At 37.4% G+C, this 12,514-nt stretch overlaps 2 protein-coding genes across 2 annotated transcripts; both read left to right on the plus strand.

Annotated features, from left to right (window-relative positions):
* Positions 1-1,680: 1,680 nt before the first annotated feature.
* On the plus strand, positions 1,681-2,614 carry LOC106412260. The gene has a single exon (XM_013853166.3). It carries the CDS (start codon positions 1,883-1,885, stop codon positions 2,387-2,389), a length of 507 nt encoding a protein of 168 aa, XP_013708620.2. The 5' UTR covers positions 1,681-1,882; the 3' UTR covers positions 2,390-2,614.
* Positions 2,615-3,539: 925 nt separating this feature from the next.
* On the plus strand, positions 3,540-12,514 carry LOC106414946 (alpha-glucan water dikinase 1, chloroplastic-like). The gene is made up of 33 exons (XM_048765381.1): positions 3,540-3,784; positions 3,961-4,243; positions 4,497-4,538; positions 4,621-4,721; positions 4,829-4,907; positions 5,024-5,115; positions 5,195-5,348; positions 5,674-6,072; positions 6,177-6,284; positions 6,391-6,486; positions 6,574-6,714; positions 6,803-6,891; positions 7,211-7,345; positions 7,486-7,648; positions 7,886-7,975; positions 8,063-8,248; positions 8,383-8,445; positions 8,524-8,586; positions 8,673-8,732; positions 8,835-8,987; positions 9,093-9,176; positions 9,383-9,559; positions 9,669-9,775; positions 9,852-10,065; positions 10,150-10,253; positions 10,352-10,484; positions 10,610-10,735; positions 11,034-11,144; positions 11,370-11,468; positions 11,533-11,706; positions 11,783-11,875; positions 11,969-12,084; positions 12,174-12,514. Exons 2-33 carry the CDS (start codon positions 4,001-4,003, stop codon positions 12,376-12,378), a joined length of 4,200 nt encoding a protein of 1,399 aa, XP_048621338.1. The 5' UTR covers positions 3,540-3,784; positions 3,961-4,000; the 3' UTR covers positions 12,379-12,514.

Consider the following 12,514-nt stretch of genomic DNA (forward strand, 5'->3'; position numbering starts at 1 on the left):
TTACATATAAGTCTATATTATAGCGCTTATAATAATAAAACAATATCCAAATTTTTACAATATATATAGTTCCCTAACATTCAAATAATTGTTTAATAGGATCCACACTTAAAAATATACTAAAAGTAGTGTTTTTAAAACCGAACGATCTGTGGTTGGACTAAGTTTGACTATGACTCAGTCACATAGCTGAGTTGGGTTTAATAGTTGGTTTTACCCATGGTTCTAAAACGCGGCCGCACAGGCGATTACTCGGCCGGAGAAGCGCTCGGCGGTGGTGAAGCGTCGCGATTTCAACGTAGGCGGCCATTAAATCGGAGTCACTAATATTATTCACATTTTTGAGGTTTGAAAGCTTGAAATCGGATGATGCATGTTAAATCTTCAGATTTATTTCATGCCCAGAAGAAAAACACAAAAATAATGGAAGAAATCAGAGAAAGAAAGCATGGCGGCTCTGTAAAAAGGTTTACGTAACCCTAAAAAGAAGATGATGATTAATTTACAGTTATGCCATTAATGAAAAAAGCAGAAAAAAAAAAAGCAAAACACGCTTCCTAGTCATCGAACTCCTCACCTTGCCGACACAAACATGGAAAATTTCCACTAGGCTACATCAACAATTCATGTTTTTCATGTAAGTAAGTTAATAATATATACACTTATTAGAAAATTGAAAACAGTGTTCAAAACTAATCCCCGCGTATACCCCGCTTACTCCCCGATTTTTTGGTAACTCGCTAGGCCCGTGATAGCCGCCCGACTAGCGCCTAGCGTAGTTGCGAACAGGGGTTTTACCATAAACTGGTCAAATGTTAGATTGAATCTTGAAATAATTGAACTTAATATAAACCAATTAAACTATCAAAAATCTATGAACCAAACATATAAAATACCTTATATTTATAATGTTTTATATTTGATATTAATTTATATTTTAATTACGTATCATATTTACTCACTTTATTTTAAATTATATATCTAAAAAATATTAAATAAGATAATTGAACCACGTTTGATACGGTCGAACCACCATGATCTGAATAAATATCTGATTTATCTTCTGGACCAGTTTTAAAACATTGACCAAAACCAGATTAGTGAAGTTTCTTAACTAATAAAATAGTCATTTGATGAGTAAAAAAGGCTCACAAGTTCTAAATTTCATTATGAGCTACAATGAGTCGGGGTTTTAATATAATAGCTAAGCTAATTTGTGTTTTCCACCAGTAATAGTGCCCACCAAAGATCGATTCATGCTATAAGGATACCTTAAAATAACCTACAAAGACATTTATAAAACAAATCATCTTTATGCAATAAAAAAACTATTACTGATAGTGATAATTCAGTTTTTATAACAAACAAGCACAAAAAAAACCACAAAATATCAAATAATCCGCGCGGACACACCACTAGTAACATCTATTTAAAGCTTCAGACTGAATTGATGGCTGCCACTCTCATTCCAAATAGTTGAGTTTATGGTAATTATGGACACAGTTCTTAATAGAATTTGTTTTAAAAGCAGCCAAGTTCTAAACTTAAAAAAATATAATTTTTTTAAAAAAGTTTAGAAAAATATATTTATTTGTATCAAAAGACCCTAAACTTGCATAAGATTTAGTTGGTCTAGGATTAAGAAGAAAATAATAATATCCTAAAAACAAGATAAACCTCAGATTATATTTAACATTTTCATACATTACCGAACAAAAACAAGAATAAACGCAAAAAACGTAATACCAACAATTTCAAGACCAAAAATCAAGACCAAAAAAGCTTGTCTATATAAACAACAAGAGTCCTAATTCAAAAACTACACCAAGCTAATTTATTCTCAGTTAAACTAAAACATACTTTAAACACACACTAAATAAAAATGGCGGGCCGTGACATCTTCCAGCTGCGTTTCGCGGCCGTCGCGGTATCCGTCGCCGTATTGACCTTCCTAGTCTCCAGCCAAGTCACAGAAGCGTCACGTATGATGAGTCTATGCTCTCACACCGCGTATCCATCTCTATGCCAACCTTTGATTAAACGTATCACGAACCCAAGACGCGCCACGCACAAAACCATCCAGGCTTTAGAAGCCAAGACAAAACTGGCTTTAGCTGATGCGGCTAGGTACAAAAATGGTAACCAAGCGATCGCTACGTGTTACGCGGTGTTTAGCGATGCGGTTTATAATCTTGCGAACGCGAGGAAGAGTATAAGGAAACGCGATGTGATGGCGATGAACACGTTTTTGACCGCGGCTGTGTCTGACTACGGAGTATGTGTCGAAGGGTTTATTGACGCGAACCAAGTTAATACGGTTCAGAATGTAGCGGTTGACCTGAGAAAAATTAGCAGCAACTGCTTGACGTTGTCTACATTGGTTAGATGATCGATTACAAAATAACCATTTAATTTAATTTTTCTCAAAACAAACAAAAAACTAATTAATTTCGTCTACATGAATAAGGAGGAAGGAAAAAAATCTTAAATGATTGAAAATGTTTTTTCTTATGTTGCAACTTTTGTTTTGAGGGGAGATGTTTGCTGGATCATCATTTGTCATGTAAACGCCACTGGGTGTTATTAATTTATATTTGATTTCTTGTAAATTAATTGCTGTTAGAATTCTTTTTCGGGCAAATCTCCAAAATAGCATATTTCTAAGTTTATATCACAAAAATAGCACTCCAAAACTAAAATGACCAAAATAGCACATTTCTAAGTTTATCCTTTGAAAATTTTAATTTTTTTATTTTTCAAAATTTGAAATCTTATCCCCAAAACCTCATTTCTCAACTCTAAACCCTAAACCCTAAACCCTAAACCCTAAATTCTAAACCCTAAACCCTAAACCCTAATCTATAAACCCTAAACCCTAAACTCTAAACCATAAACCCTAAACCCTAAATTCTAAACCCTAAACCCTAAATTCTAAACCCTAAACCCTAAACCCTAATCTATAAACTCTAAACCCTAAACTCTAAACCATAAACCCTAAACCCTAAATCCTAAACCTTAAGTTTGTGACTTTTGATAAAACATTAAATGCTATTTTTGTGATTTTTGACCTTGAGTGCTAGTTTGGGAACAAAAACTTGATTTAATGCTATTTTTGTCTTTTTCTCTTCTTTTTCTTATGGTAATTTTTTTTTAAAAAATTCAACCATTATACTTGTCGATTCGGTGCAAAGATCATATACTTACTATTTAACATATATGTTTTTGACAATGTGAATAAACACAAAACGAAAAAGTACATGACTGAACAAGTGGGTTTTTGGACTCTACTACAAAGCATATAGATGGATAGTAAAAGCTTAAAATATCTTTCTGTGATTCGTGGTTTGTGAATGGTAGAAGCAAAAAAAAAAAGTATGTCGACCAAAGAAGAAAAAATACAAAAGAGAAAGAAAATATCAAACAAAAAGACAAAGAGAAAAATAGAATTAAAATAAAATAAATTAACGTTGATAAGAGATTCTATATTAAAAAATAATGAAAATATCACAAAGTAGGGCCCATAGATACCGACCATCAACGGGGCCCAAGAAGATTCACACACGAGACTGGGCTCTCACTCTCTACCGTTCGTCCTATTGGACCGAATCACGAAGAGACACGTGGCGTAATCGCACGGATAAAGTGCCCCTCGTCTTACTTCGATTACACGTGAGTGTGTGTGGAGTGAGTGAAGAAGGGCGACGAGCGATAGAAGAAAACATCACTCAAAGATCATCCAAATCCTGAGTTTTCCAGATTTCTTCAATTCCTGTTTGGTCAACAGGTGAATTGTTTTTTTTGTGTATAATTCTTCTCTTATTATGTATATCGAACTTGTTCCCATTAGCTGATGAAGTAACTGCTACTGTCTAAAAAGTTGAAAAAAGAAAAAAAAAATATTTAAAAGAAGAAAAAGTGTTCTTTTTTTTTGTTTTATTTAACCAATACTTTACTTATCAGATCCGCCAAGCTTTGATTCAACTGTGACAAGAAAGAAAGCATGAGTAACTCCGTGGTTCATCACTTACTTAACCGGGGTTTCACTCGTCCTGTGAGTTTTGAACATCGTAACAAGCTCAACTCGTCTTGCCTTCCTGCTGTGGGGAAGATTGGCAAGTCAAGTCTGGGTACACAGTTATACGGGAGAGGTCTTAAAAAGACAGGACGGAGGCTGATCACTGAGACAGGAAGACCTGTTTCGTTTGTTACACGAGCTGTGCTTGCCATGGATCCTGCTTCTCAGGTATATTCTTTTTTTCTTTTCCTTTTCTTATGGAGATCTTGTGGTATCTGGTTTGATGGGCCCCTTCTCTGTGGAAATAAAAAAAATTTAACTGCTTGTTTATGACTTGATTTTGTCTCTTATAAACTAAGCTAGTAACTGAAAGAACACATGCTAAATGTTCATGAGTGCCTTGTACATTGCTCCCAGAAACGAATGCATAAGATTGTTTTCATATCGATATGTGCTTAAAAAAGTTTCATCTTTTTTACAGACGGTGGAGAAATTTAATCTTGACGGAAACATTGACTTACTGGTAAGTCTATCCTTACAAACAATGGATATTATTTTGTTGGTTTTAAATCGTTAATATTTCTGCGGTGCATGTAATTAAATAGGTTGAAGTCACTTCTGCAACTGTAAGAGAAGTAAATATCCAGTTAGCTCATACAAGTGACTCATTGCTTCTGCACTGGGGTGCAATACGTGACAACAAAGAGTATGTTCTTTCTCAAATGATGTTTAGCTTTCCTAGTTTATAGGTTTGTTCTAGCTTACTATGACACATTGTTTTTTTAATTTTTGTTTTCGTATTTTCCGTGTCAGGAAATGGGCTCTACCTTCTCGCTGTCCGGATAGAACTATAAACTACAAGAACAGGGCGCTTAGAACTCCATTTGTGAAAGTGAGTTTTAAATTCATTCCTCTACATACAACATTACATCGCTACTTGTGGTGATACGATTTCCAGCTGATACCAACTTAAGATTTTCAAATGGTGCTTTGTGTTCTCATTCACAGTCCGGTGGCAATTCTTACCTTAAACTAGAGATAGATGATCACGCCATTCACGCTATCGAGTTTCTTATATTTGACGAAAGTCGGAACAAATGGTGAGCTTGTTTTCTCTTCTTCTTACTATATAAAGTAGAACAGCTAGCTACTTAATTTTCATAATCTTAACATATGCAGGTACAAAAGCAATGGTCAAAATTTTCGTATAAACTTACCCACGGAAAGGAATGTGGATCACAATGTTTCTGTCCCTGAGGATCTTGTACAGATCCAAGCATATCTTAGATGGGAGCGTAATGGTAAACAAAACTACAGCCCTGAGAAAGAGAAGGTAAGCCGTTGTACCTATACAAGCATATCTCTTAACGATATTTTTCTTTGATATCATTTTAAATTCTTTGTGTTCATTACCTGTAAAAAATTCCACAATTTTCAGTTAGATATTAAGTCTTTAATATCTGACCTGATCAGCAAATGAATGATGCCACGATGAGTTAAAGTTGGTTTTCACGGGTGGTTCTTGGATCACAGTGGAAAAAATAATACTTTGCTTGGATTATATTACGAAAATAGCACTTGAATAAGCTTGGCTGATGCCATAAAATATATTTTGTTGCTTTTCTACCAAGTACTCTACATTGTGTGTATATCATTAGGAGGAGTATGAAGTCGCCCGTACGGAGCTACGAGAGGAAATGATGAGAGGGGCTTCAGTGGAAGATCTCCGAGCAAAGCTGTTGAAGAAAGATAACAACACCAGTGACTCTCCAAAATCTAAGGGGACTTCATCCAGTGAACAGGAGTCGCAGAAAAAAGTTTCCAAGCAACCGAAGCAAAAACAATATTTTAGCACTGAGAAGATCCAGCGGAAAGCAAGGGACCTGAATAAGCTTATATGTAAGCACGTTGCTGATTTTGTCGACCCAAAATCCATATCCTCAACTGAACCACGGGCCTTAACAACTCTGGAGTTATACGCCATAGCAAAGGAGGAACAAGAAACTACTCCAGTCTTTAGCAAGAAAACATTCAAGCTTGAAGGCAGCGCGATTCTGGTCAGTTGATAGTATCTATCTAACTCTCTTTTCTATTTCTATTTGGTTTAGATACACATCCGACAAGTATATTCTAATGACAAGTCACTGTTCCCTCTATTTAGGTTCTTGTCAGTAAACTTTCCGGAAAGACGAAAATTCATCTGGCAACTGATTTCAAAGAGCCAATAACCCTTCACTGGGCTTTGTCTCAAAATGGTGGAGAGTGGTTGGTAAGTTTTATGTTTAAATTTCTCAAACAAGAGCATACTTTTCACATTGATTGCATTTTTGTTTTGACCTCTTTTGGTCTGAGTTTATGAGTCATTGACACTGCAGGACCCACCTTCAGATATACTGCCACCTAAATCTTTGCCAGTACGTGGCGCTGTTGATACACAACTGACTATTGCCTCAACAGATCTTCCTAGTCCGGTATGACTAGTGGAATCTATTGTAAAGCCTAATAGCATTTGGATCTAGAGATTGTATATTAAAGCCTCATTTTAACCAAAACTGTAGGTACAAACTTTTGAGTTGGAAATAGAAGGCGACAGTTACAAGGGCATGCCATTTGTACTCAATGTTGGTGAAAGGTGGATTAAAAATAATGACAGTGACTTTTATGTGGACTTTGCTAAAGAAGAAAAACATGTTCAGAAGGTGTCTCTTCCTTCTTGGTCTTCTTAAAACTCTTTCAATTGGGTCTACTCTCTCCTAGATACTTAAATTTTGATTGTTCATTTGACAGGATCATGGTGATGGAAAAGGTACAGCCAAGAATTTACTGGATAAAATCGCAGATCTGGAAAGCGAGGCCCAGAAGTCTTTCATGCATCGGTCAGTTTTTTCTGTTTCTTATTTTCGTGTTTTAGACTTGAAGAAGCTTAACTGGCATTCCTTTTGTTAAATATTTTTCTGCTTCAAGTCCCTTCCAAGCCAGTGACCCAACTTTAGCTGTTTCGTTAGTTTTCTTGGGTCATACAACTTACAGTCGATGGTCCATATACAATGATCGCTAATACAGTGACTGGTCCAAGTTCCACAATTACTAAATTTATACCCTCAGTCATAAGTTCTTTTGCGCATGAAGTGATTTGCAACTTCCGGAAAGCACTGACTTTAATGACGGGGTAAATATTACTTTTTGTATTTGTAGATTCAACATTGCAGCAGATCTTGTGGACGAGGCAAAAAATGCTGGTCAGCTGGGCTTTGCAGGGATACTAGTTTGGATGAGGTTTATGGCTACAAGACAGCTTGTGTGGAACAAAAGCTATAATGTTAAGCCAAGGTACAGTTCAAATAATGTGATTCTTATTCTGCCAATTATAATATCTTATGGGAGCCTTCTAACTTGTTCTGACATATGGAAATGATGCATTCGCTTACAGCGTCGTTCAGTAACTTACACAACTCACTACTTTACTGCAGGGAGATAAGCCAAGCGCAGGATAGGCTGACTGGCGGTCTACAGGACGTTTATGTAAGTTATCCAGAGTACAGAGAACTCTTGCGGATGATAATGTCTACTGTTGGTCGAGGCGGTGAAGGAGATGTTGGGCAACGAATCCGAGACGAAATTCTAGTCATCCAGGTTGGTCTTTATATTCTCATAACCTTGTCAAAAAGATTTTTACTTCTGGATGAACAATGAAGGAAATAAGATGAAAAGCTCTACATGAAGAAATCCTAAATTTACTTTGTGGTCATTTCCATCTGGCTTGTCAAGATGGGATGGGATGCCCTCGTTAGCCTGCAGCTTCTCTATTTATTTGAAACATGATTAGATAGTTTTGTTGGTTATACGATTGAGTGAATATCTTGTTTGCAGAGCAAAAATAACTGCAAGGGTGGAATGATGGAGCAATGGCATCAGAAGTTGCATAACAACACTAGTCCAGATGATGTTATCATTTGTCAGGTATTTGAACTTTAACCCTAATAATATAATGGTTCATGATTCTGTTTCCAGTCTTAAATCTTTCTCTCGAAACTTTTCTCTCTGTAGGCTTTGATGGATTATATCAAAAGTGACTTTGACATGAGTGTTTACTGGAAGACTTTGAATGACAATGGCATAACCAAAGAGCGACTCTTAAGTTATGATCGTGCCATACGTTCTGAACCAGGTTTTAGTAGTGAACAAAAGGATGGTCTCCTCCGTGATCTTGGACACTACATGAGGACTTTAAAGGTTGATTCCCCTTCTGTTAGCCGCTCTTTTCACGAATCTAGCTTCACCTTTCTTCTGCAAGCTCGGTCTGATTTCCTCTTCTTGTTTTTACTGAGGGATATCATGTAATTTGTGGTCTTCTTTACTTTTCTTAGGCTGTTCATTCAGGGGCAGACCTTGAATCGGCTATACAAAATTGCATGGGCTACCAAGACAATGTAATGCCGTTATACTAAAAAGTTACAGTTAATGATTCTTCTTGGAATTGGTAACTGATCGTTTTTGTTGACTTTCAGGCCAGAGGTTTCATGGTCGGGGTGCAGATAAATCCTATATCAGGATTGCCTTCTGGATATCCAGTACCTTTCCTCCCATCTTATTTCAAGAATTTAATACACCGGTCAAATCAGTACAACTTACATTGTGTTGGCACTTCCCTCAACAGGACTTGCTTCGTTTCGTCCTAGAACATGTTGAAGAAAACAATGTTGAGCCACTTCTTGAGGTGTTACATTTTTCTATCTACTAGTTCGATATCATTTTTACTATTGATTTAACCTCTTTGGAACGCATCGTATATTTACCATGAGAAGGAATATTGATGTAGGGTTTGCTCGAAGCACGTCAAGAGCTAAGGCCACTTCTGCTGAAGTCTCATGACCGCCTCAAGGATCTATTGTTCTTGGACCTGGCTCTCGATTCTACTGTCAGAACAGCTATTGAAAGAGGATATGAACAACTGAATGATGCTGGACCTGAGGTTAATGGATTAATTACTCTTTATGATAAATTCTTTCTGAACATCATCGGTCAATAGTTTCATTAGAGATAGTCTCCTTTTCTTATATTGTGCTTTATATTGCAGAAAATTATGTACTTCATCAGCCTCGTTCTTGAAAATCTTGCCCTTTCCTCAGATGACAATGAAGATCTTATCTACTGCCTGAAGGTGAACATTCAGTGACTCTGCCAAATACTATAGAACATTATTCATAGACTGGTTTCACCAAGATCTACCATTTTTGGCTTCCTTAACTAGTCTAATTTACCTTTTCCACTAGTATAACAATGTTTTATACAGAATTAAGATCCCTCATGGTCTAAAATGTGAAGAGTTTAGACAAGATGCATGATTATGTTCTACTGGTTTTGCAGGGATGGCAATTTGCCCTCAGCATGTTCAAGAGCAAAAAAGATCATTGGGCTCTGTATGCAAAATCTGTTCTTGACAGAAGCCGACTGGCACTTCAAAGCAAAGCTGAAAGGTACCTTGAAATTTTGCAACCATCCGCAGAGTATCTTGGATCTTGTCTTGGAGTCGAACAGTGGGCTGTAAGCTACTCTTCCTATATCTGAAACCATCGTCTTTTTTTTCATCCATTATTTTTATATTTCCCTGAAACATGAGATGCTTATAATATCCTTTTAACCACTTTACCAGATTAGCATATTTACTGAAGAGATCATTCGAGCTGGATCTGCTGCAGCATTGTCGTCATTGGTTAACCGACTTGACCCAGTTCTTAGGCAGACTGCCAACTTAGGAAGGTTAGATGGACAAACAAGTATCTAGCTGATTTTGTAGCAAGTTGCATCTAATGTTTTTTGGCTTTCTCTTGATCAGTTGGCAGGTTATAAGTCCAGTAGAGGTCGTTGGATATGTCATTGTTGTGGATGAATTGCTCACTGTACAGAACAAAACCTACGACAGACATACGATTATAGTTGCAAACAGAGTGAGAGGAGAGGAGGAAATTCCTGATGGTGCTGTTGCAGTACTTACACCTGACATGCCGGATGTACTATCTCATGTTTCTGTTCGAGCAAGAAATGGAAAGGTAAAAACACTTTCTCCATGGTGCCAAACGGTTGTTGATGCTCGTGGTCTGTTCATTCAGCTTTGTCTGGGTTTTCACTTGCAGATCTGCTTCGCGACATGTTTTGATTCTGACATCTTGTCTGATCTGCAAGCAATGGATGGAAAATTGTTGAGTTTAAAACCAACCTCTGCAGATGTGGTCTATAGGTGCTTGACAGATTATTAAGTAGAATTCTCTTAATTCGTTTTGAGAGCTTTGTCTGGGGATAAAACGGTGTTCTTACTTGTTGTTTCATCTTACTCAGCGAGGTAAACGATAGTGAACTTTCGAATCTAAGTTCGGACAACTCGGAAGAAGCCCCTCCAAGCATTTCTTTGGTCAAGAAGCAGTTTGTGGGTAGATATGCTATATCGTCTGAGGAGTTCACGAATGACTTGGTTAGTGTCTCTTTTCGTTACTTTTGAACATTCAACATAATACTTACACTTTGTGTTTGCATTTGCTCATGTCGAATAACTGACTTCACGGGTGTGGGTAATCAAACCCCATTATCTTTTTCTAGGTTGGTGCTAAATCAAGAAATATTGGATATCTGAAAGGGAAAGTTCCTTCTTGGGTTGGTATCCCAACTTCAGTTGCGCTGCCTTTTGGTGTTTTTGAGAAGGTTATCTCAGAAAAGGCGAATCAGGTACGATAGGGACTCTCTTGACTAATTCGGTTTTAACAAAATATGAAGAAACCTAGATGAATTTTGACCACTTGCATAGTTTAGCTGTTCTTTACTTGTGGTTTTCATCTGGAAATATTTTTGAGTAGAGTTAGTTCTAATTCTTCTTGGGATTAATAACCATGGTGCCTTAGTGTCCATGACTAATGACACTAACATGGAGTTGTTGTTGTCTAAACCAATATATCTTGAGACTTTGCTTTTTTCATGATTGCCTTCACCCAGACTCACTCTCTCTCTTTCCCTCTGGATGTGGCAGGCGGTGAGTGAGAAATTGCAAGTATTGAAGAAAAGTCTTGATGAGGGAGACCAAGATGCTCTCGGAGAAATCCGTAAGACAGTGTTGGGACTAGTTGCACCCCCAGAACTGGTATGTCATATTGATTTTTTTTTTTTTACGTGAGAACCTTGTGACACAGTCATCAATTATTTGGCCCCTTCATTGATGCGTTTACCTTGCTTCAGTTTGTATGTTATTTTCTTGATACCATTGATCAAACTTGAACCTTTTAATTTTAAATCGAAGTGCATATATCTGGAAGGGGTAAAATGTAGAGATTTGCTAATAGACCTTTGCAATGGTTGCGGTGCCTAGGTTGAAGAACTGAAAAGCACTATGAAAAAATCCGACATGCCATGGCCGGGTGATGAAGGTGAACAGAGATGGGAGCAAGCTTGGGCAGCCATTAAAAAGGTCAAATCTCATTGCTGCTTAACTTGAATATGTCAAATCTCACTAAATGGCTATAAAACCTCAGGTCTGGGCTTCAAAATGGAACGAAAGAGCGTATTTCAGCACGAAGAAAGTAAAACTGGATCATGATTATCTCTGCATGGCTGTTTTGGTCCAAGAAGTCATCAATGCGGACTACGCCTTCGTCATTCACACAACCAACCCTTCTTCTGGAGACTCATCAGAGATTTACGCCGAGGTAAATAGATCTTTTACTTTTCCGTTCAATGTGTGAACCAAAGAATCTTTCAACTTCACCTGACTTTTTTTCTCAGGTTGTCAAAGGCCTAGGTGAAACTCTTGTAGGAGCATATCCTGGTCGGTCTCTGAGTTTCATCACCAAGAAAAACAACCTCGATTCGCCACTGGTACTAAAAGCTAACCCCAAGTGTGTTTTTTTTTTATGTTTAAAAACTTTAAATAGGATGTTATCAAAACCGATTGGGCTATTTATTGTTCAGGTGTTGGGTTACCCAAGCAAACCGATTGGGCTGTTCATAAGACGTTCAATCATCTTCAGGTCTGATTCTAACGGAGAGGATCTCGAAGGTTATGCAGGTGCAGGTCTCTACGACAGGTACTTAAAAACCTATTGTCATTGTCTTAATTACATTATTTCAATAACACTTGCGGAACAATGAAACTTCTCCTTGTTTTGTTTGGCAGTGTACCAATGGATGAGGAAGACAAAGTGGTGCTCGATTACACAACAGATCCTCTGATCACGGACGAGAGCTTCCAGAAAAAGATCCTCTCAGACATTGCACGCGCAGGAGATGCCATTGAGAAGCTGTATGGAACTGCACAAGACATTGAAGGGGTGATCAGAGACGGGAAGCTCTATGTCGTCCAGACACGACCACAAGTGTGATCAAATTCTCCGACCACTTCTCAGTGTATACGATGACGTCCTTTGTCAAGCGAACTTCTTATTTGCTAAGCATATGTGTAGTACAAAATAACATCATATCGCATCCCTTATATATTAATTGATAAGCATTACAACA

This window comes from Brassica napus, chromosome C8 (assembly GCF_020379485.1).
Source record: "Brassica napus cultivar Da-Ae chromosome C8, Da-Ae, whole genome shotgun sequence".
NCBI lineage: Eukaryota > Viridiplantae > Streptophyta > Magnoliopsida > Brassicales > Brassicaceae > Brassica > Brassica napus.